This window comes from Harmonia axyridis, chromosome 1 (assembly GCF_914767665.1).
Source record: "Harmonia axyridis chromosome 1, icHarAxyr1.1, whole genome shotgun sequence".
NCBI lineage: Eukaryota > Metazoa > Arthropoda > Insecta > Coleoptera > Coccinellidae > Harmonia > Harmonia axyridis.
The window spans coordinates 68,672,767-68,697,627 of record NC_059501.1 but is presented as its reverse complement, the minus strand read 5'-3'; the positions used below and the strand labels follow the sequence as shown (position 1 = coordinate 68,697,627).

The window sequence follows — 24,861 nt, the reverse complement described above, 5'->3', positions numbered from 1 at the left end:
ATTCTTTCTCCATTACAAATATAAAATTTCTATAAAAATCATAATTACGAGATTCTGATAATACATAAAGAAGCTGGATATAACTAAGTCAAAAAAGTATTGGATTGGTCAATGAAACACAAAATATTTATAATTTGCACTATCCAGTTTTCTTGGTTGTTTAGGTAGCTTTTTGTTGCCATGATGATCGGTCTTGGGTCGGTTGCACCAAACTTCCCTGCAAGATTACACTTTTCAAAGAAATTACGTCGCACAAAAAACATTCAGAATTACGAAGTGCGAGGTGAAAACTCAAGAAAGAAGGCTTTAGCATATCTGAAGGCATATTATTGTTTAATATCTTTATTTTCACTTTGAAAATTTGACAAAATTCAGTTCAGAAACGATATTCCGGACGAACTTTAGTCTCGACTTTAGTAGATATGAATTTTATTTTATTGTTTCTATTGACAATGGACAACGTGTACCCTGAAATGAAAATTTTGGAAGGAGAAAAAAGTCGGCCAGTTTTTATTAAAATTTATTAATAAAATATTTAGAATTTATTAATAAAATACAATATGGGTAAAACATCATCTAAAATAATCTGAATACAAATCACACTTGTCAGTTTTAACAAAAATATTCCAAATTTTATTTTTAATATAAAAATAACAATTGTTGAAAAGTTTTCTCTCACTATGCTTATTTTTAGTTTACTATAAACTATAAGTGCTAGTATCAAAATTTAATTTAAATTCTCCATTGAGTAAACTAATATCGAAAATTTGTCAGTCACTCTTCTTATGTGATCTTGCATATATTATATCCAACTTTTTGTGTGGAGGTGGGGTTTGGACTGGTCTGACGTTCTTCAGAATGTTGAAGTTCTCACAAGGGGTTGATTTCAGTTCTCTGAAATGTGCCACCTGTAAAAAAAATACTTCAATTTGTGTTTTCCCAAATGTCCAATTGTTGAGAATACAATTGCTTGAAATAAATATAAAACTACCACTTTATTTACATATTGGGATTCAGAATCTATTGAGCATTCAGAAAATATGGGAAATTATTATTAAGTATATTTTGCAAGGAAACATTTTCTGCTATCTAGAAAACCGAAAGTTGAAATGAAGAAAAAATTTGTGAAAAATTGTCTTTAGACCTTCTTATTTTGAAAACCAGTCAATTTTGCCGAAATTTTTTTGTTGAAAAAATGGTTTTTCCTCAATAACTACTTTCTATGCCTTGGTTCGATAGTTTTTCCGATAACATATTTGAGTAGCCCGTGGAAAATACTAGCATTGTAATGTGCCACTTTTCAATATTGCTCAAAGAATAAACCAGTGACCCGCTTTCGTGCAACACCCTGTATATAAATAAAATTCCGTTTATTCGAAATGAAAATGGAAAATTCAGGTTAGATTGGAATGCATACCTGTTCTCTGTTGACATGTATGGGTGTAGGGTACAGTATCCAAGTAACTGATTCTGTGTATGGTTCTGTTGTTAAAGACCCTTGGTAGGTGTAGTATCCTTTGCATTTGGCAGCTTCACTCATCCATGTCAGGCAGTCTGAAATGATAATAATACAATTGTGAAAGTTGTAGTGACTCTTTGGTTGCCTGAGAGATGGCGTCGTGGTCTGCGCATCTCTTTCAAGATCGGACCTTGGGAAAAACATTTTAGAATGAAAATTTATCAGACACAAACATTGAAAATATTCAGAATTTTTTTTATTGTACACTCAGGTGCAAAAAATAAGCAGCTGAACCTAAAATGTTCATAACTTCCATATATATTTGTTATAATTGTATATTTTTGTGCAACAAATAAATAAATAATAAATAAATAAATTGTTTGAGTGTTTATTGTCTTTCAGAAATATTCAAGTGATTGCCATCTGAAATCGTTATTCTACACTATAATACACCAATTTTTGTACTTTCATTTGAAAAAAATTTAAAAATTAATTTTTGTAGTTTGCTTTGTACTCCATCATCTCGAAAATGGTACATTCTATGAAAAAAATTCAAGAGACCTTTTTTTTTGCGAACTCTCTTGAAATGAAAAAAAAAATTCGAAAATAGGTAGTGGTGTAAATTTTCAATAAGAAAAGGATCATCGCATCCCTATATCTACGCCACTGGATTATTTTGGCGAAAGGCACTTACCTAATTCGAAACATTACGTTATCAAGACTTCAATACCTAAAAATTAAATCAATGAATGTGCTTGATAACATTAAAGTTTTAAGTAAAAACTGAATTTTTTTCAAACTTTAACACCCTAAATCTCGAAAATGAAGCTTGTTAAGATATTTGTTTATAGAAATTTTTTTTTCATGAAAAGAGTTCTTCTATCCAATGCCAAAGTTATTGCACTAAAATCTGGACCACCCTGTATATTTCTGAACATTTAAAAAAATACTAACCTGAAGCTACTTCGGTGGTGGTATTTATTTTCTGAATCTTCTTAACCCCCTCGGTCATCTTGTTGAAGCATGGATGCTCGTCGTCGTCAGTGGCGTGTATAAAGAAGGCAACAACAGCTAATCCGTCATGTTTATCGTGGGCTTCCTTGAAATCACTATATTTTTTGTTATAGTGAACCGCGTGCGCTTCCATTGAATAACTGAAAAACCATATTGATTTGTAATTATAATGTTTTTACAATATTCGCGGTTGAAATCAGAGGCGACGTTAGGGAGGGGGGACAGTGGGGCCCGGGCCCCCCACAAATTTTGACATACTAAGGCTTATATAATTACAAAATCAGCAGTACTATAATTTTCGTGTTTTATTTCGATTCACCTTGGCCCCCCCATATAAAAAATTCAGCTCCCCTTGGTCCCCCCTGTTCTTGAAAGCTGACGTCGCCACTGGTTGAAATATATAATTAGAACTCCTGAAATATCACTTCATGATAAGTTTAAATCCTTTAATATTCAATATCCTCGGTAGTATAGTGGTCAGTATCCCCGCCTGTCACGCGGGAGACCGGGGTTCGATTCCCCGCCGGGGAGGATATTTTTTTTCGAAAAAAATAGATAATCACACATTCTTTCCATATGAACTCCAAAGCGAAATCAGCTCAAAAGTTGGTATCACAAAAAAATAAAAATTTTCATTTTTTCATCAATAATTTATGACTGTGTTGTATCTATATTAATTATCGAAAAACCTTTGACTATTTAAGTTATAAGAATATTATTATATTATAGACCTACTAAGGTCTCTAAGAGACTTCTCAGTTTTGAATTGGTGCTAGTTGGAGTTGGGAGAATCAGTTTTTTTTGTGTAGGCTTTGTTGCTGTGTCCCTTGGCCAGTTCAGACAGCTCACACTTCACAGTGAATAGGTACCAAAATCGTCAGAAAATAGGTGAGTTAATCCAATTAAACATAAAAAAAAATAAACGCAACGTTATCGTTTGAGTCCATTATCGGCTAAAAAATTCGAAAAATGCCTCCAAACATATTAACGGTTCACACGCGAGCGCCTAGGAAAGGAGTTATTTATACACAGTATTCCTAAATTGGAGGTACAAAGCAAAATGTATCTATTTGCACCATAACATAACCAGAATACTAATGATAATCAGAATAAGGACTAATTTTAAATTTTTTTTGGAACAAATTCGATATACCTACTGGGTTATAAAAGTTGATAATGTTATTATTTGAAACATATTTTAGAACCCTATGAGTATCTACATATTTCATGGTTTTTTCCTTAAAATCATTAATTTTCTCAGATATTCAGAAAGAACCATCTATAATCTTTATATAAGCTGTGAATGTTGAAAATAACATCGAACAAAACTTCTTTACCTATATATCGTTTAACGAAATTCAGTAGAATCTAAAGAATATTATTTGAAATATTGAATTTTTCGAAAGAAATTATTTTATGCTTATAGTTTCGAAATAGTAATATGTACTACATATTATCATGTCATTTCCTTTGCAAATACGCAATAAATTTCATCGGATTTCGAATAGTGCAAAAAATTCTAATAGCTATATGCTCGAACGTAATTGAGTCCACCGTGAACTTGAAATATAGCGCTCGTCAAAAGTTAGGGAACTCTTAATTTTTCAAAGAACACACGTCTATAAAGTTATGAGATGTGTATATGAAACTAAGTACCTACATAAAATATATAGGCAGGTTTTGCGGTTTTTTCTTACTTTACTATGCTACTTAAAACAATGATATCAAAAGATTAAATATAATATATCAATTTTGTCTTCCCCAACTTTTGAACAGTAGTATATTTAACATCGGCTAGGTACCTTCCTGCAACCGTTTGAATTTTATAGTGAATTCTTTATTGTAGCTTGATTAGTTATTGTGTTACGTGATAATAAAATAACTGGATTGAGAATTACAGACACAATAATAGTGTTCCTTTGAACTGTCTCATAAAAAGCAAATATTTTCTGAAATATTTAAGCGTAAACAAGTGATTAAGTTATTGTTGCATTCCTTGAAATGGTTGAATACCTCAAATTACTGACAAATTGAATTAAAATGAAAAAATATGTATCGATAATTCTAGTCGATTTATTATCTGCTTCTCACATACCTTAAAACTTGCCACGTGTCTCCCTTGTTTCTCTATAGTCCTTCAATTTAGCGATCAAATCCGATAGTAATGAGTTAATGGAATCCAAATGTCTTTTGGACGCTTCCCTTTTGAAGATCAGACCTTTAGAGGAGGTTTCTTCAAGATTCTTTTTACCAGAAAGAGTTTCCGTTGAGGAAGCATAGTTTGTTATATCTGTTAATCCAAAATTTTCTGTTTTCGACGTTAAAGTCGATGTTATAAAAGCCAGGAATAAAGCAACAAAAAATCCGATCCTGAACATCACAAAATGGTTTGTCAAAAATGACATAACATATAAAGTGGCTATTATTGCTAGATGAAGTTGATTTGTTTACTTTCAGATTTATATCAGTTGCTTTCGATGCGAAAGCAAAAATATTTTAAAGTTTCTGCAATAGATCGTTAAGAATTTCTGTATCCATATTTTAGAATTTATTTTTCTATTGGTTCATCATTTAAATGATGTTATAGTTAATATTATAATGATATTTTATTGGAAAATCTCTTAAATTTTCAAACTTCACATGTTGGAATGGGTTAGTAGAGACCAACTATTATTTTTCAAAACTACCTCTTTTATCATAGAATCTCTCAACTCGTATGAAAAATTTTATATATATGTTAGATATTAATGAGAAATAAATAATAATAATAATAGATATCTTTCGTTGAGATTTGAATCCATTATTATTCCTTGCAGAAATTCAATGAATTTACTGACTGCTGTGAAAAATTATCTGCCAATAGGTGTGGCAAAGTACTCCATCGTCCTCAGGGGTGCAATGAACCTTTCCTTTATGAAAATCTACACCTCTTTTTCGAAATACTTGTTTCATTTCTGAAATTAACAGGACTTCATCCAAAAAAAGGTCTCCTGAATTTTTTCATAGAATGTACCATTTTCGAAATAATCGAGTGCAAAGCAAATACTACCCTGAAAATTTGCAGAAATTAAATTTTAAAAATTTTCCAACAGTGATAAATGAAAATAAAAAAATTGGGTAGTGCATTATAACGCTCTCAGATGGCATTTAATTGAACATTTGAACAGTAAAAAATTATCACAAACATTTTAAAGTGTTTTAATACACAACGTCAATTTTTGTACTTTCATTTATCACTAATGAAAAAATTTGAAAATTATTTTTTCTAGATTTTTATGGATAGAATTTACTTTGTACTCAATTATCTAGAAAATGGTACATTCTATGAAAAAAATTCAAGAGATCTCTTTTTTTTTAATGAAGTTGATTTCAGAAATGAAACAATTTTTTCGAAAAAAAAATAGTGGTGTAGATTTTCAGTAAGAAGAGAATCATCGCACCCCTATATCTACGCCACTGGATAAGTATCGCAAGAGACATTTAACTAATTCGAAATGCTAGAGTTATAAGTAAAAAAAATGATTTTTTTTCAATCTTTAACGCCCTGTTACTCGGACACGAAGCTTGCTGGGATATATGTTTATGGAAATTTTTTTTTTCATGAAAAGAATTGTTCTATCCGATGCCAAAGTTATTGCACTAAAATCTAGACCACGTGTATACAGGGTGGCCACTTTTTCAATGGGATTGTGTTGGTAACTTTTAAACCATAAGAGTTAGAAGGTCGGTCAAATGGAGAAAAAGTTGCATGCATAGAAGCATTATCAAGCAGTTCAAACAAATCGAGATTATCAGGGCCGGTTATTGAGATATATAAGAAAAGTAAATTATGTCATTTTGATTTTTCTTTTTTTCCCACTTTATTTGATTTATTATCAAAAAATGTTACAGGAGCTTTTTATTCGACAGTAAATTATCCTCAATTTGACGTAATCAGATTTCGTATCCAACGTTTCGTACCCTCTGGACCACCCTCAACCTCATTTATTTCAATACGGACCTGCATATTTTATGACATTTTTCGAAATAACTTTTAACGCTGAATTCAACGATATATCATACAATGTCATTCAAAGTTGATTTTCAGGTGATTTTGACCCTCATCCAAATTTAATGGTGTGTATGTAAGAAAAAACAAGTCTATTAACGATATCAATGTTCTGACCCAAATTCAATCGAACCCAGAAAAAATATCGAGAACTGTGGCCAGTGAATGGAATTTTTCAAAAACTGCTGTTAATAAAATAGTCAAGAGACGCGAATACAATTATTTCAAATTTGAATACCAAGCCCTCAAAAATTATATCGTAATGATCTCAAAATAAAGTTCGATTCTGTAATTTGTTTCAACGATTCAAATGACAAATACAACAATAGTGATACCTCGCGAGAAAATTGAAAATGTTTTGGAAGGTATTCAAGGAGACCAAACAAGCCAATGTATAAGAAGTATGGGTTCCAGAACCTTAAAGTGCAATTTACAAAATGGTGGACATTTCGAACACTTACTTCATTAATATTCATTTACTTTCGAATAATCATTTGATTTTTTTTCATTGAATGATACTTTCCTTTAATTATTATGAATAGAATTATTTAAATGATTACTATAAAAGAAGAACCAAGAAACCAGTATACTGGTTTCTTGTTTTGATTCTAATATGTTGATTTTCTTATCGAAATTTATTGCATATTGCATGTTGTTAATTAAACTAAATGAAGGTAATACAGATCCGACTCAAAGAAAATTGGATAAGGGTCAAAATCACCTGAAAATCTACTTTGAATCACATTGTATGATATATCGTTGATTTCAGCGTTAAAAGTTATTTCGAAAAATGTCATAAAACATGCAGGACCATATTGAAAAAAATGAGGTTGAGGGTGGTCCAGAGAGTACGAAACGTTGGATACGAAATCTGATTACGTCAGATTGAGGATAATTTACTGTCGAATAAAAAATTCTTGTAACATTTTTTGATGATATTTGAAATGAAGTGGGAAAAAAAGAAAAATCGAAATGACATAATTTACTTTTCTTATGATATCTCGAAAACCGGCCCTGATAATCTCGATTTGTGCGAACTGCTTGATAATGCTTCTATGCATGCAACTTTTTCTCCATTTGACCGACCTTCTAACTCTTATGGTTTAAAAGTTACCAATACAATCCCATTGAAAAAGTGGCCACCCTGTAGAGGGGCGATGATCCCTTATTGAAAATCTACACCACTGTTCGAAAAAATTGTTTCATTTCTGAAATTAACACAGCTGCATTAAAAAAGAACGTCTCTTGAATTTTTTTCATGAAATATACCATTTTCGAGATAATTGAATACAAAGCAAACACCTCGGCAAACACTATCCACGAAAATCTGCAAAAATTAATTTTTAAAATTTTCCCATTGGTGATAAATGAAAGTAAAAATTGGCTTAGTGTATTATAATGCTTTAAGATGACATTTAATTGAACATTTCAGAAAAAAAAAATCATTAGACACTCAAACAGTAAAAAATTTTCACAAACATTTTTTATTGTTTGAGTGTCTTTCAGAAATGTTCAATTAAATGCCATCTGAAAGCGTTATAATACACTACGTCAATTTTTATACTTTCATTTATCACTAATTGGAAAATTTGAAACATTAATTTTTGTTAAAAGTGTTTGCTTTGTATTCGATCATCTCGAAAATGGTTCATTCTATGAAAAAAAAAAAGACCCTTTTTTCAAATGAAGCCCTGTTGATTTCAGAAATGAAACAATTTTTTCGAAAATAAGACAGTGGTGTAGATTTTGAATAAGAAAAGAATGATCGCACTCCTATATCTGCGCCATTAGATAAGTTGGGTAAGAGATACTTACCTAATTTGAAACATTGCTTTGTCAAGATTTCAATACCTAAAAATTCGAACAGTGTGAAGTGATCAGTAAAAAACTGTATTTTTTTCTTAAAATTTAACACCCTGTACCTCGAACACGAAGCTTGTTAGGATATATTATCATTATTATAAGTTTATTGACCAAAATTAAAACATTTTCCAGAGTACACTTATGTTTATAGACATTTTCTTTCATGAAAAGAGTTGTTCTATCCGATGCCAAAGTTATTGCACTAAAATCTAACCCACCCTGTATTTATTCAATCGTATATATGTTCTAATCGCAAAATCATTGTAGATAGGAAGTAAGCTCCGAAATTGAATACAAATAGACGGATAACCCATTCACCTAATTAAAGCCTCAACAATTGATGTTAGGAAGTGAAGTTCATGCCTTTTTGCACATGCGATATCTCGTTTCACGTTCCTGTTTAATTGAGCAAAAAGCTATTTGAATACAATGGGAACCACACGAATTCTTCCAACATGACTGCGAATACATTTTTTCCATTAAAGAGATATAATTATTCCATTTATTGCTGCATTGTTTGGATAGCGGCTTAACCTTGAAGTTTTTCACTGTTTAATTTTTTGCACGTTTTCGGAAATAGTTAAAATATAATCGAGTCGATTCCGGTAAAATTAAACAATTGAGAATTGGAAAGAAGGATTCATCCAATACAATACGAATTTGTCATAATACAAAATGATGCGAATTATATAACAAACAGAACATTACTATAATTACGAAGTGATTTTCTTTGAATTTTAGTTCTACTGTGGGAAATTTCAGATTGTTAAATTTTTGCATTCGTTGTGTGATATTGTGGTTTGGATGGATATACGTAATATTATAGAACTAACAATAAAACAGGAGAAAATCACGAGATCCCATAACCTGAAAAATTCAAGTTTTGGTTTTTCCGTTTGAAAGTTATCAAGTTTACGCACGGAAGAACAGAATTGAATTTGACCATTGTTTCGTCATCCGTTCTGGAAACAAGTGCTCAAAAAGTATGACTTCATCTGTTCCTTACATTTTCAATTTTATTGGTGCGTTCTCAATATAATGAATTAATAACTCTTATGTTATTATGACTATTATTTTAATAAAAATTCGTGGATATTGTACTTTATTATTCATTCAGAATACATCATATCTTGAATTGTTTTTATGTATTTACTATTAAAATTGGCCAAACCAAAAACAAGGCATTAACATTTCAGAGATTTTATACTAGACATTTATTCCGAAATTTGAATACTGGTTAATTGTTACAAATTCCAAAATGAATATTCAATTTCCATAAGTCCCAAACAATAAGGACATAATGTCGATTTGAAAATTTACGTATTCAATAATATCGCACCATGAATTAATTTGAATAATATAACGTACAGTTTTTGAAAAATTGAAAATTTCAAGATAAAATTTGAAAAAATATCTACTTCATAAAACCTTGAAATTGAGAAACAACATCAGACGCTAAAACTTTGCTGTGAAAAAATTATATTGAACATAATTGTTTTAATAATCATATTAATGGATGTTTTCAATATTATGATTGAGAGTTGTTTACATTTTGAGAAATCAACTCATATTTAATTTATTATTTTCGATAAGTATGTTTGGAATCGTTCTAGGAATAAAATCCGACTTCCTCTAAAATGTTCACATCAGTTTACATTTTGGAATGAGTAGAAAAAAATATGTGTACTTTATTTGGAACCTTTTCGGAAACAATAGGAGCTTTTAGCAATTTGTTTGATAATTTTGAAGGCAAAAAAACAAACCTGAAGAATAAATATGTCCAAAAAATGATGATACAGAATCATGAAATTCATAGAATGGGGTGTCACGATAGTTCTGAATTCAGTTCTGTCAGATTTTTTAATATAGGCCTTGAGAATAGGCAAATTCTCGAGATCTCCATATCTCGTATTCTACTAGTTCGACTTTGATGAATTTTTGAATATACATAATAATAACATATATATTCAGATTGGGTCATAAGTGATTTTGAAGGCATTTTTACTCTTCAGGATATACGATGCTTAGGTATTCGCGAACGGAAAATTCCCGCGATCTCAATATTTTGCGTTTCACTAATAAGATTTTTGAATAGATATGGTGTGGTTTTTCGTGTTGGAAAAAATTGCGTCATAATGTCTGTAATTTTCTAATGTTGAGTCTGAAATGGTCTCAAACGATAAGATTCCACTCTACGAATTCGTCCTTAAATTCGATTCTGTCCGTTCGGCCGTATTTTCGAATAGAGGAACCTAAAAATTTGGAAATTGCTGGGTAGGTTCGGATCTTGAAATCAGCAGTCGAAAAAAATTGCGCGTATCTTCAGAATAATTAGTTCAAGCTTAGTGTAAAATTAAAAATGAATAAAGAAAAATTTTACCTAATATTTCTGTAACAACAGACCGATTGGGTCGTTTTTGCATATGCATATAAAAAAAATTATATGCATGAGCATATAAAATATAGATAAAAAAGATGGCTGATGGAAATTGGTATCAGAAGACCCAGAATAGATAGCATTGGAAGAAAATAGGAAAGGCCTATATCCTGGAGTGGACGAATGAAGGATCAGAATGAGGAGAAAGATATAAAATAACAAATTTGAGTTTCTTTCAAAATTTCTTGTTTATAGCCTAGTCAGAAATAGAGAAAATTCGAGCAGAATAAACATGATTCCGGAGTCAGGAACTTTTCAGAGCTGAAGCGTTTATGCGCCAATTGTTTCCAAGGGCGCGATTGGTGCATTAATGAGCGAGCGCTCAAACAATATTAATGTCAGTGCTTTCCTGATTTTTTCGGATAAGGTTTCTTGATTTTTAACCTTTGAAACTTATGGAGCGATATAAAAACTCATTTTCATACCAGAGAGTTAAACATTTTGTCCTTGAACGATTCCGCGATTTAATATTATATGTGATAATGAATCAAAAGAGATGATTCAATTCGAATTAAATAAGAAACTCGTTCGTTTATTAAACTCCAGATGAAATAATGCTCCATTATGCTAATAAACATCAATAAATCCTGTTATATAACCTAACCTAACCCAACAAAGTAGGGACACGTGACACGATGGAATCATGAAATATATATGAATGAATTCATCTGCATCAAATCAAATATTTATTTGCCAATTTACTCTTTGCTAAAGATGAAATAATTGTACATTGAACAAACAATAATCAGTACCGTTAGGTAATTATTAGTTTAAAGGTTATAACACAAGATGCGATAAGGTGAATTATTAACATTATGCTGTAAAGTCTAAGGAAGACTTTAAAGTATGTACATGTAAATACCCACAGTTGAGTAACACATGGACGTGAAATATCGTGACCGAATATTATGTTAATGACACTTACGCTTTTCCTTCGAAAATGTGTTCACATCCACTGTGATCATCATGGCTCCAATGGAAGTGCAGTTGTTCAAATACATACTGGTCGTTGTGCAGTGGCCCACCAAGCAGAATTGGGAGTTCCCGGTCTTGAAATCGCAGAGTTACTATAAAAACATGATAATTAATTTTTATGGAAATCCAATTTTATCTGCTCATAATATAATCCCGATAGCTCAATTTCTGGTAACAAAGATTAATTAGTTCATAAAATAGAGTAATAAACATAGATAAAGGAAGTAAATGCATTTTTACATGTCCCCAACATGGTTAGATTACGTTGTCGGATTTTGATATATTTTCAATCCACAATTTAACTATATCATTATGAATGTATCTATATTATAATATTGAATGAAATAAATTCATTTGAAAGATTCTCAATTAAATATGCAAATATGAATATTTGGAATGTGATATTTTTCATAATTGTTGAATTTATAGTATGCAGAATATTTATTATTTTCTGTATCTACCTGGCAACTTTTGCTCTCCTAGTGTCATCGGTTGTTTCACGTCGTTTGGCGCGCTTGAGGTATGTTTTCTGAATTTGTGATACATTTAGATATTTATTTCAATATATTTTGAGTTAATATGAAACGTTGATTCACTATGGGGCATAAGAAGTGGGTTCTTCGTGGAGAAACTCGCGAATTGATTGAAATATTATATCACTGATATGTTTTCATTTCCGCGCGCATCATGTCAAATTTGATAGTTCATTTTGGGGACAAAATTTGCTTACTAAAAATGACTAATGCTCCATCTATCCACGTTGATTACTCTGAATTTCATAAATATAAAAAAATTGTATAGTTAGTAGCTATACAAAATGGACAGTTTAAATACAAGAAAAATAGCATTGTGATCAGAATCGAAAACCTTGAGGGGCACCATAAAGATTATTAACTAATTAGGTAACTCGCCGAGTTATGAATTAGAGAAAAGAAAAAATAATATTGTGATCAGAACCGATCCTTGAGGAACACCGGCAAGATATTATTTGTGATTTACTTACCCGTATATCCGTTATTTGTGAATAACGCTTTGCCTCCTTGGTCCCAGTGGCCGTGATATTCTAGAGGTTCAAAATGATCGTATTCATTGGTCTCATCATGGGTTAATTCAATTGGTGATTGAACCTTCTGCAAACGCCACTCCGGTATGATGATATGTGCATCTTCGTCTTCAACTGCAATTAAAAGAATTGTATTTAGTTTACAGTTATTCTATTTGATGGTTTCGTTAAAATTTCATATTGAAGCCTCAAAAGTTTCAGTTATGGGTTTTTGGAAATTCCAGTACAATTTCGGAACAAAGGAGAACAGCGTGATATTCATTTTAAGATTTTTCCATACGAATTGATATGTAGGTATAGAAGAAAATAATGAACTATTGTGTGAAATTTGTGAGTTATGAAATTTGTGTGAATTTATGCAAACAATATTAAGGCGTTCCATTGTTTGTTCATAACATTTATAATAATTTTATTAGTAGTTATTACTGAGACTCTTGTCGTTTGAATTCTGATAATTTGCAAGTATACCTTGCGTTCATATAGTCTCCCTCAGATAAAATTGTATTTATGTACTTAGAATTTTTTACAGTCTAATTTGTCTACCTTCTTATTAGTTAGTCAAAAGCCAATTTCAATGTCAAATTCATGATAAGTAACGTCAACTTGCTTAGTGTATAGGAAGTGTATTTTATTTTATATTGAGATGTTTTTTCTATTCTTCGTTACCTTTTTGTACATTTTTTTAAACTATCTTGAGTAGGTGTCGAGTTATTCGCCATAACTTGAAAAGTAGTTGTTGAAAAGTTATAAGAAATTGTATAATGGGTTATGCGATACTGATGAGCTTCAACAAAAACGAAACCGGTCTATCACTACTCACCTTCGATAGAATACATTTGTATTGGCCAGTTCGATATTCTTAAAGTATGGGAGACAAAGACAATATTTGATTTAATAAAGAGGTAAAAAGATCAATTTTGAATTGATTGAATTGAATTTCGTTTCATAACAACAAAAATGTTTATTATGGCAGTCAAAAAGAAATTTTACAGAAACCCTATATTATTTAATAGAATTGTCGAATGCCTGGTATGTAAGTATACTATAACTTTATTACACCTACAAAAAACAGTAAATATTTTCTTCGTAACCGATTTTATAAAAAAAATTCGATTCAGTATATTACGCTCTTTCTTGAGAAATTCTCAGTTTCTTATAGGCCTACAACACTTAGTTTTTCAAGAAATAGAGACTAACGGTGAGTTTCATAAAACTTTTATCGTGGTGATTTGCTCGATCAAATCATTTTTGTATTCAATTTCATTTCATTTCCGATTTGACACTTCGATATATTCAAAAATACAATCAACGAGTTGATCGCACAACCAAAGTTTTATGAAAACTATCGTCGTGAACTAGACAATATATTCATAGGAATGAATGTAGAATTGAAAAATACATATGTATACTCTACAAAGTACAGGATGTTCCATTTTAAATAAGCCAGTTGACTTTGAAGTTGATATTTTACTCTCTCAAAAGAAGGTAAACCACATGTAAATCACACTGTAAAACGAAATCCGCAATTCAACAGATACAATATTTGATAGGTGGGATACTTCACGGACGCACGGTATATTTATTCACATATTATGTATAGATTACTGAGCTATTAACAACATTTTGCGATGTCTTAGGTACAATCGCGAATTATAATAATGAACCTTCTCATGAATTACAGGATAATTCTAGATTTGTGTTTAATTTCTTGAAGTAGTTGAAACATATACACTGTGTCCGTAAAGTATGGAACAAATTCATTTTTAGCTAAACAAACCATTTTAAGAAATAATCCTGAAACACGTCGATTTTTTATTTTAATTTACCGTATTTTGAAATAATAATCTAATATACAGGGTGAATTACTTTCGAGTAATCACGTCACCGTTATTTTTTTAAATGGAACACCCCCATATTATCTCAATTTTCCGATTACTCTAGCTGAGCTGATTCCAAAAATATATCACATGATGATTCCAATTGGTACAGGGTGGACAAAAATACAATAGTTTTGTGTGTGCTCATAAAGTAACGCGTAACATTCTTTATTATTTAAATTAACAATATTATCAAAAATACTTATTGTCTAGCGGCAATTGGTTTGAATGTAACACCCTGTAGTTTGTTACATTTTTAGATTAATAAAAATGAGCTGTTTCCAAACAGGTTTGGTACTTGTGGTCTAGCAGATAGAATATGAAAGAAATTATTTCTTATTTTTATACATTTTTATTTATCTGAAAATGTAACACTACAGGGCGTTACCTTTAAACCAATTGCCGCTAGACAATAAGTATTTTTGATAATATTGTTAATTTAACTAATAAAGAATGTTACGCGTTACTTTATGAGCACACACAAAACTATCGTATTTTTGTCCACCTTGTACCAATTGGAATCAACACGTGATACATTTAAGAAAAATGACGGTGAGGTCATTACACGAAAGTAATTCACCCTGTATATTAGATTATTATTTTAAAATACAGTAAATTAAAATAAAAAAATCGACGTGTTTAAGGATTATTTCTTAAAATGGTCTGTTCAGCTAAAAATTGATTTGTTCCATACTTTACGGACCAGTGTATAGTATAAATCGAGGTATAAATGCAGAATACGGAAAAAATTAATGAGAATGAAGACACGTGACACGTGTATGAACTATATGGTATTGTCGAAAAAAAAAAATTAATGAACTTCGTTCATGTGAACGAAGTCCGTACATAGGTATCACCTTTATGCCTGGTGTCGGTATCCATTCAATCAATCTATGTAGACGTAACAACGGTATTGATTGATTTTAGACTATCCGATAACCTGTATGTAATCCATCAGTTACTGCTAATTTACAATCACACAGTGGAGTATCGAAATTCAATACCCAGACGTTATGACTAACGCGCAATCAATTTGATTACAACCTTATGATTTTTGAAAATGGGAATGCTTCAATGGTATATTTTATTTCTAATTCTAATTCTAAAACAAGTTGCAGAATGGGCTCCTATTTAGACACGAATGCTGAATTCGAAAACGAGCGACGATGTACCGAGTTTTCGAACGCACGAGTGTTGGAATTGCCTTCTGCAACGAGTATTAGACGATATTTTCTCTATTTCAGTCAAGTTTTGTGGATTATTGTCGAAATTGAATGAAAAATTCAGATTATACATCCTAGTGACTTTTGTATTGTATTTTGGCAGTTGGTGTGATTGGTGCGATAATTAACAGATTACGGAATTTGAATATGAATCGTACGTTTCGAATTTTGAAATGATTTACAATTAAGCATTAAATTCGTTAATGTCTGACGAAATCGATTTAACAGCACCAGAATTAAGAGAAATTGCGAATGATGTTGCAGATCATCACGCTATATCCAAATTATATTTAATTGACAATTATTGACGTTTGTTGAAAATTGGAAGTCAGCATAGACAACCACTAAACGAAAAATATAACTGAAAACGATGCTGTAATGAGTTCATTACAGCACTGTTTTCAGAAATGTAATGAACTCATTACGATACTGAAATAGAGAAAGTAAATTTTCATTTCTATCATAAGCTATTGCTTGAGAGTATCGGGTGTCACAAATTAGTTGTCTATTTAGGGGATCTCAGAAACGGCACATTTTCGGGATTGATGTTTGAGAGAATTATTTTGGTTAGGAGCGCAACCTCATAAATTCAATTGTTTTCAAGTTATAAAAGAAAATTGGAAAATGGCGTGAAATGAAAATTTCTCATAACTTCTTAATTTTTGATGCTATTAACATGAAACAAAAACATTCTACAATTAGTAGAATCCATTGATATAAGATATTAGTTTTGAAGTTATTATACAAACTTATGTTTTTTTTTTTTAATGTAAACCATACCAATTTCTATAACAAATAAAATCATTTAATTTGTCCCCTACCAAAAATATATAACATGATGTGCAAATTTCTTACAAAACTATAAGTTTCAGTTTCACAGGGCAAATCAACCAAGTGCCTATCTTTAATAATCTGTGAACTTCAGATAATTGATATATTCGGTGGCCACCAAGGTCTCCGGATTTGACAACGTGAGATTTTTTCAAATGGATAAATGTTGTTCTATGAATGTTACCAAAAGAAAAAATCTAACGATGTTAAATCCGGGGACCTTGGTAGCCGTTGAATATTTTGATTATCTGCAGTTCACCGATTATTAAAGATAGGATCTTGGTTGATTTGTCGTGTGAAACTAAAACTTTTGATGATTTTTATAATTTAATAAGGAATTTATAAATTATGTTATACATTTTTGAAATTGGAAAAAATATCAATTTCATTTTTCAAAGAAATTTGTATGGTTTACATTAAAAAAAACAGAAGTTTGTATTATAACTCCAAAACTAATTGAAAGAAAAAATAAATGATTACACCAATGAATTAACTAAAAAAAAGTACCTGTAAGATATTTTTGTTTCATGTTAATATCACCAATTATAAATTATGAGAACTTTTCATTTCACGCCTTTTTCCAATTTTCTCTTAAGCTTGAAAACAGTTGAATTCATGAGGTTGTGGTTGTCACCAGAATAATTCTCTCCAAAATCAATTCATTAATTTTTTTCTAGCTCAAAGGGGTTTTGAGATATACTCACTAGACAACGAATTTGGGACACCTGATATATACTCGTATACCGAAAGTAGTGAAATCAATGTGTTGTGATCACTTTTGAACAAAACAATTTTTGGGCAAAAATACATTTCAGAACATCCTGATTAAATGTTTCGTGTTTGTTTGTCTGTCTGTGTGTCTGCAAATCTTTGAAACAGCCGTAACTTTCACAATTCTCATCTGATTTTCATGAAATGGATTTTCAACTTGGCAGGAGATGGCCCCACACTTAAGTTGTCTTTTCCAGATAAAGGGTGGGAGTGAAATTCTCTTTTCGATGTTATTGATAATATGGATAGTATGGATATTTAGATCGGGTAGGAATAGGTTTCATCCAAATTTAATTTCTTTCGTATATATGGTTGGACAAGCTACTGGTAAATGTGAAATAACCAAGATATCAATAATTCTGCCAATCCCTTTTTGAATAGCTTGATAGACTTCGCCCTTGATGTCATGATTTCTAGGCATATTTTAATCTTTCTCTGAATAAAGACGTTATTTATTTATTTATTTTATTTTATAAAACTTGGTTGGGTGTCTATTTCAACTTAGCCTTTGACTTCACTTCAGTGCTTTTCTCTTTTCATAATTCTGAAGACGCATTTGCATTGATTTCATATAAAGTGTTTATTTAATATTCATTTGCAAAATCTCAACTCTGTATTTACGGAATCACTCGATAATTTTTTTGCTATTCTACTCGATATAATGTGGTTTTGATAACGCTATCAACACCAAATTTTGCTGCTCAACTCATTTATCACGAACATATTAGATATGTATTTCTTTTCTAATATTTTTATCGAATTCCCTATGTATTTAATGGATTCGGTCCTTACTTGGCGGAAATTCATTATAAATAAAATAAAACGAAGTAATTTCCACTATATTATTTAATTGTTCAGAAATGTAGCCTGATGAAGCCACAGTGTGGCGAAACAATTGTTGCTAACAATTAAATAATATAGTGGAAATTACTTCGTTTTATTTTATTTAGAATTCCCTATGGTTCTGATGATGTGATCATCTTGAATATTTATCGATTCTGTAGTCACAGAAATTTTAGGTACGTTTGTTCCAATATTTTTATTGATTTTTTTATGGTTCTGGTCAACGATATCAACACACAATTTTGCAAGAAGTTTGAAATGGTTATTTTATTTATGCATGCAAGATATTTATCCGATCGTATCTGTATACTCACGGAAATATTGGGCATTTTTTTCCAATATTCTTCATGAATTTATGGTTTTGTGGCAACGGACATATTGGGTTATTTTCTCTCGATATTTCGGAAGAAGCTTTATATTGATATTCTAAATATATACGTAAATTCTCAACCTGATCAGATATGTAATACACTTTTTTTTTCAATATTTGTATTGAATTTTCTATGGTTCTGAAGATATGATTAGCTTGAAATGTTCTACGAAGCTTGAAATTACTATCTAGCTTTCAGAATCCCAACACCGTCGGTTATGTGATTAAGGATTTTTTGCATAATTTCTTTTTTGCCAAAATGAAAATTTTCATCTCAATCTAACCTCCAGTTTCGAAATTTTTGGTAACAAAATTTCGGACGTCTATATTTAGTCGGATTTTTCTCATGAACGAATTCGATTACCAATCCGGCATTCAGATCCAAACCTATCCGTAAAATTTCAAGTTTCTAGGTCCTTTCGTACGGTAGTTTACGGCCTACCGTCTTCAAATTCATTAATTTGATTTCCGGGTAAAAATTTGAAAAAACCAGACATTGTGACAATGAAAGAGCGATCTGTTCGGAAAACTAATTACACTTCATGAAATGTCTTTCTGTTTTTTTCCGGAATCATCCTGTATCTTGCGAAAAAATTTAGGTGCGATTCCTTTGTCGAAAAATAGGTTGGATCTTTCATATGAACTTTCTTTTTTTAGCCTCTCCTGCTTAGTTACAATCCCCTGAAGATGGCGCCCGAAAAGTAGTTTTTAATTTGAGAAAAGCTCATCATTTTTTTTTGTTACATTTTTTTTATGTATTATGTTGAGATACTTAGCAATAAAAGAGAAAATAATAAATCATATAACTGTAAATGTGTAAAATTTGTATGTTTTATTATATTAAGACAAAAATTCGAATATCGAGAACTACAAAACTATTAACAGATGCAAGCAATTCAAGATTTTCGGTTTTTTCATGATTTGATCAAATTTCGGAGAAAAGCAGGAAAGTTTTGTTTACATATTGAAAGAGTCCTTATTTTCAGTTCATCTCTAGTGTATTCTCAACATTGTAATCACAAAAACATTTTAAGTTAGCTTTTTTTATTATTGCCTTGTTATTTTACGCAGGAAAAAATTCCAAAATCGTTAAAAAGTAATTTGTTGAAAAAATTCGATGAATCATTCTTGGTTATCTGTCTCCTTTAAGGTCGTTCGAATGAAACAAGAATTAGTTTCATTGAAGGTGATCAAATTAACAGGAAATAGGTTAAATAAAAGGAAAATCCTTGATTTAAAAAAAATGGATACTTCCTTCTTCATAAGGTAGGAATGAAAACAAAGCTATATCAAATAATAACGAAAAATGGGTAAGTAATTAGTAATACGTATGTGATATGTTGTGATTACATTTTGGGATGGGCGACCACCCTGTTGAACATATATGTTGTAGACCTTCATGCTATCTAGATTTCAAATATTTTATATATCTAGACTACCTAGAGGCAAATAAGCAAATGCAAAATCACCTGTCAGTATTTTTCTTCAGACTTTTCCCAATGAAGGAATGAATTCTACTCCATTTATGAACTGTTCATTTTCTTGATCAAATCTAATCTATATCCAACGATTAAGTGCGATTAGTTAAATTCATTCTATTGTTTAAAATATTTGGTTTTTGAGTAGCAGTAGGTAAATTAATTAACCACTGTAGAAAAGTTACAATGAAATTTAGCTACTTAATGTTCATATAATGGGAACTCATGAATCATGACTAATAATGTAGCTGGTGAATTCGAAAATACTAGCTTATATTACTTTTATTTCTAAGAAACTATACATCAGAAGATCACGAATTTTGAAACACATATTGTCAGATAAATTGTTTTTAAAGCATCCTACACCTACATTCGTACTCGAATATTCCATCGTGGTGAAAAATAAAATTTTTTGTTGAATAAATTCATATGGAGAATGTTATGATACTACGTGATTTCAAATTATTGTTTCCAAAATCTATATAAAACTCCAAAAACGCATTTTAAATTTCATTATTATTTGTTGATTAGTTTCTGAGATGAATATTTTGAAGTATGATTAGATTTAGAGATTTAAAATAAATATAGTAACTGATTTTTGTATAAAATGTCATCTCAATAACTGGAAATTATACCATCAAATTTGCTGAATTTTTCCTGGGAATCGGTGAAGGAAATATATATAAATGACATTCGGAATAAAATATTGTTCTGATATAATTGAATCTTAAGAAAGTATTTAATTGTTATAACGGCTCCAATGATCGAGATTACAATTCATGAATTTTAATGGTTAAAATCATGGAATCAAATGGGAAATTAATTTCTCGGTCATTTGACCACATACAATCATGAAATTAATTTTTTTATTGCACGGGAATTTGCACTTACTTTTTTCGAATAACCAAATCCCGCTACTAGAATATTCATAAGATTCATAAAAGAAAATTGATTTTTATTCACCTGCATAATTTTTAATCTATTATTCGCAATGTAAAATCGATAAGATTGAAAATTTTCGATCATTTAAAATCATTTGAAATTTTTGACATTTCACGTTTAATAAAAGGGCTAACAATTAAGGAAAGAAATTAAAAAAAAATCCTTTTTAAGAATTTAACGACACTCATTACAATATTATCTCAAAATCCTCAAGCTGATAATTTCGGAGTTATGAACTTCAGAATAATCCAGTTTTCAAATCTGGCTTGATGTTTAGTTTCAGCTTTTGATATTGACATTCATCTTATGTTTATTAAAGAGGGTAAATTAATGTCTTAATTTATCTATATACATATATTGCGGGGATTGAAACAATGCACAAAAATTGAATAAGCATGCATAATTCACGATTGTCAATTTCATTAAATTTAACAGTTGCCGGTATTGGTGAAAAGCGGTTCAACTTAAGTGAAAGGTTTGCTGTATTTTTTTTTTGTCAATTGAGATATTCTTCGATTAAAGGGCATATAATAGAATAGTTTTTGGTGGTTTTACCTATGAAATATTCAATAGTTTTAACAGGAGGCATATTTAAATTAAAAATATTTTTAATTCTCTCATCTTCGTTTTATAACTTTTTACATCTTCCTTAATGGATACAATAATAAATTTCTTATTATTGATTGATGGATATCTATTCCTCGAAATCATTATTCCTAGAAGAATATATAGTGAACTGTCTATCACCTAGTACTGAATTCAAATAATTCAAAGGCATTAGAAACTCCACACAAAACATTTTCGGCGAATTATAATAACATAAATAAAACCAGTTCGAATTAATATTTACCTGATGGGAGTGTTGGTGCCTGAGGCTCTCCATCCTCGCACAAACATTCATTCTTTTTCAACCCCGGGGTGAGCACCAATGTAGCCATAGCAATCAAATCAACGTAGAAAATAAACAAAGCACCCCGTTTTATCTATAGACGATACGAAACTGCGTCCTACGACCACCGCTGTACAGGTTCTTGCTGGAATGACAGAGAACCGTCGCGTTTTCAAGTGTGTATGTTTATGGCAGAATTATTTGACTGATGCGGTAGAGTTGAACGAATCGACCACTCTACTACTAGCTTTTATAAAAAGCGATTGAACGGATGACGCAGACGCGAAAAGGATAAGGCGTATTGTTACTTATTTATGTTACTTAAGTGAGTTGAATCTTCGGTCACTTAATTTTGGCGCTGGAAGCAGTGCCGGAGGTAATTTTTCTGCGGGTAACAGCATACGAGTCGGATAAAAACTTTAGCGATTTAAAGTCCGAAAATAATAGTCAAATCACCAGTCAATAATGAATAGGTTTATTAGTCTTCAAGTATCTAATGAGGTGATAGAGAAAACGAAGTAGTAAAGGAATGCTTCAAGTAAATATTGATTGAAGAAGTATCTAAAAAGCTTCAACAAAAAAGCAAAAAATTTATAGTTTTTGTTTTATATCACTTTGAAAATTGAATAGTTTTTCAATCGTATCTCAATTATTTCAATGACTAATTTCAACATTTTTGAAATTTTGGGAAGAAACCTTGGTATCGAGAATGAATTCACGGATTTTTTTTTACGAAAAAATTCATATTTCTTGTTTTATATTTTCTGCTTTCAAATTTGAAAGGTTCATAAATCGTTTTTCAATTATTTCAATGACAAATTTCAACATTCTTGAAATTTTTACTTTTTGATGAAAAAATAAAAAACATGCCATTTAGAGTTTAAAAAAACATTACATGAAACTTCAGAATATCAATAAATGGAAATATTATCAAATAAAAAAGTGATCAATGACAATTGATCACGGCAGTGTTTCAGAAAAATTGGTTAGTTCCATGATAATGAAAAATTCATCATTGAAATAATTGAGATACGATTGAAAAATTATATCCAATCATCAAAGTGATATAAAACAAAACCTATAAATTTTTTGTGAAAAAAATCTGAGTTTATTCTAAAATGTCATATGAAGGTTTCTTCGAAAAATCGAAGAATCGATAACGCCTTTTCCGCACAGAATTAAAATGAATCTGCACTGAAGAACCTAGTGAGAAAAGTAGTGTACACCCTTGATGCTTTAATTTATTTTGCACAAAAACGGCACATCTAACGAAAAATAGGCATTAGAGATTTTTGGTCAGAAATTGAACGAGCAATGAAAAATGATTTTTAGTGTGGAATTTCCCAGTAGCGTACCATTTTTTTCTTGAAAAATTGTGAGCAATAAATAAACTTCAACACCCGGTATCACGGAATATGCAGTTTTTCGAACAAAAGTTATATAGTAAACTGTAATTATTTTTTCATGCAGAATCCCCCTTTGAAATTTGTTGCACTTATTCACAAACACTCTGTATATATGAGAAGTGATTATTATGAGGTCATTGTTATAGGTAACTTTATTTATATTGTGTGCCTTTGATATGAGTCTAAAAAATTTTGGTATCTGAATTCAAGTAATTATTTTACATATACAAACTAAATTTCAATCTAGTCGAATATGTTGTCCCTGAAATATCATTTTTTTTTATTTCATACCAGTTTGCAACTTCACAGGAATTAGTCCTAGTAATTTTTTCATTCGTAATTGCCAAAAATCAATTAATTAATTAGTGTTGAAAGCGCAACTTGGATAAGTGAATAAGGCAAAAATACAATTGATTTCCTATTGTGAAATATTTGGAATGGTCACGAACAAAACATTAATTCAAAGTTGTTTATTCCTTAGTACAAAACTATCAACGTTATCAGAATGAACATTTTCATGTTTGGTTGTTAACAACCGACAAAAAAATCCATTCTAAGTAATATAATGCATTACACTACACTCCATATAATTCATTTGTACCCAAAAAACGTTTATTATATGTTTGGTGAACAGCAACATGATATGCTTTTGCCAAGTTCTGAGAAAAAAGTGTAGGATATCACTGTTAAAATAATTTTTTTTTACAAATTATAACAATTCCCACAAACTTGTTATTGTTTCTGTATCTAGTGATAAATTAAAACGAAATTTGATAGAAATCACAATTTTTGGAAAGGTTGGTTGCTATGGAAATGTATATGTCCATGATAATTTTAGTTTGAGAACTTATGAAATATCTGGTAGTTTTTTGCAAAAATATCGGATATATTCATATTATGGACAGTGATAGCGACTTGGAAGTAATTACTCTTTCAGAAATAAGGAAGGTGCCAAAAATATTGACTTTCAGAAAATGTCGAATGTTTTATTCGCATTGAGAATAATCACTTTGCTGCCTATGCAAAAAAAGTAATACTTTGCTGATTGATATGTGTCTGCAAAATCAATATTTGCTGTCAATCGGAGAAAATATTGTTATTTTATATCAACATGCACGCGAAATATTATTTCCCTTTATTATTCTTCAATCTTCTCTGGTTCTGATATTAATCAACATGAATTTTGGCAAGAGACTTAAGGTTAAAATGAATATCGGTTTTTGCCCCGAACTTGAGGTTGTCACTACTTTTCTCACTTAGGCTCTTCGATGCAATTTCATTTTCATTCTGTGCGTAAATGGTTTCATCGATTCTCTCAATTTTTGGAAGATATCTTGTTATGGCAGTTTAGAGTAAACTCTTCGTTTTTTTA

General features: G+C 30.5%; 1 protein-coding gene across 1 annotated transcript; it reads right to left on the bottom strand.

The window, feature by feature from the left end:
- Nucleotides 1-507: 507 nt before the first annotated feature.
- On the bottom strand, nt 508-22,319 carry LOC123688255 (carbonic anhydrase 7-like). The gene is made up of 6 exons (XM_045627098.1): nt 22,045-22,319; nt 12,800-12,973; nt 11,747-11,888; nt 2,414-2,613; nt 1,418-1,554; nt 508-908 (listed from the first exon to the last, which is right to left on the bottom strand). The coding sequence occupies exons 1-6, from the start codon at nt 22,130-22,132 to the stop codon at nt 771-773; spliced, it is 879 nt and encodes a 292-aa protein (XP_045483054.1). The 5' UTR covers nt 22,133-22,319; the 3' UTR covers nt 508-770.
- Between the last annotated feature and the right edge of the window lie 2,542 nt (nt 22,320-24,861).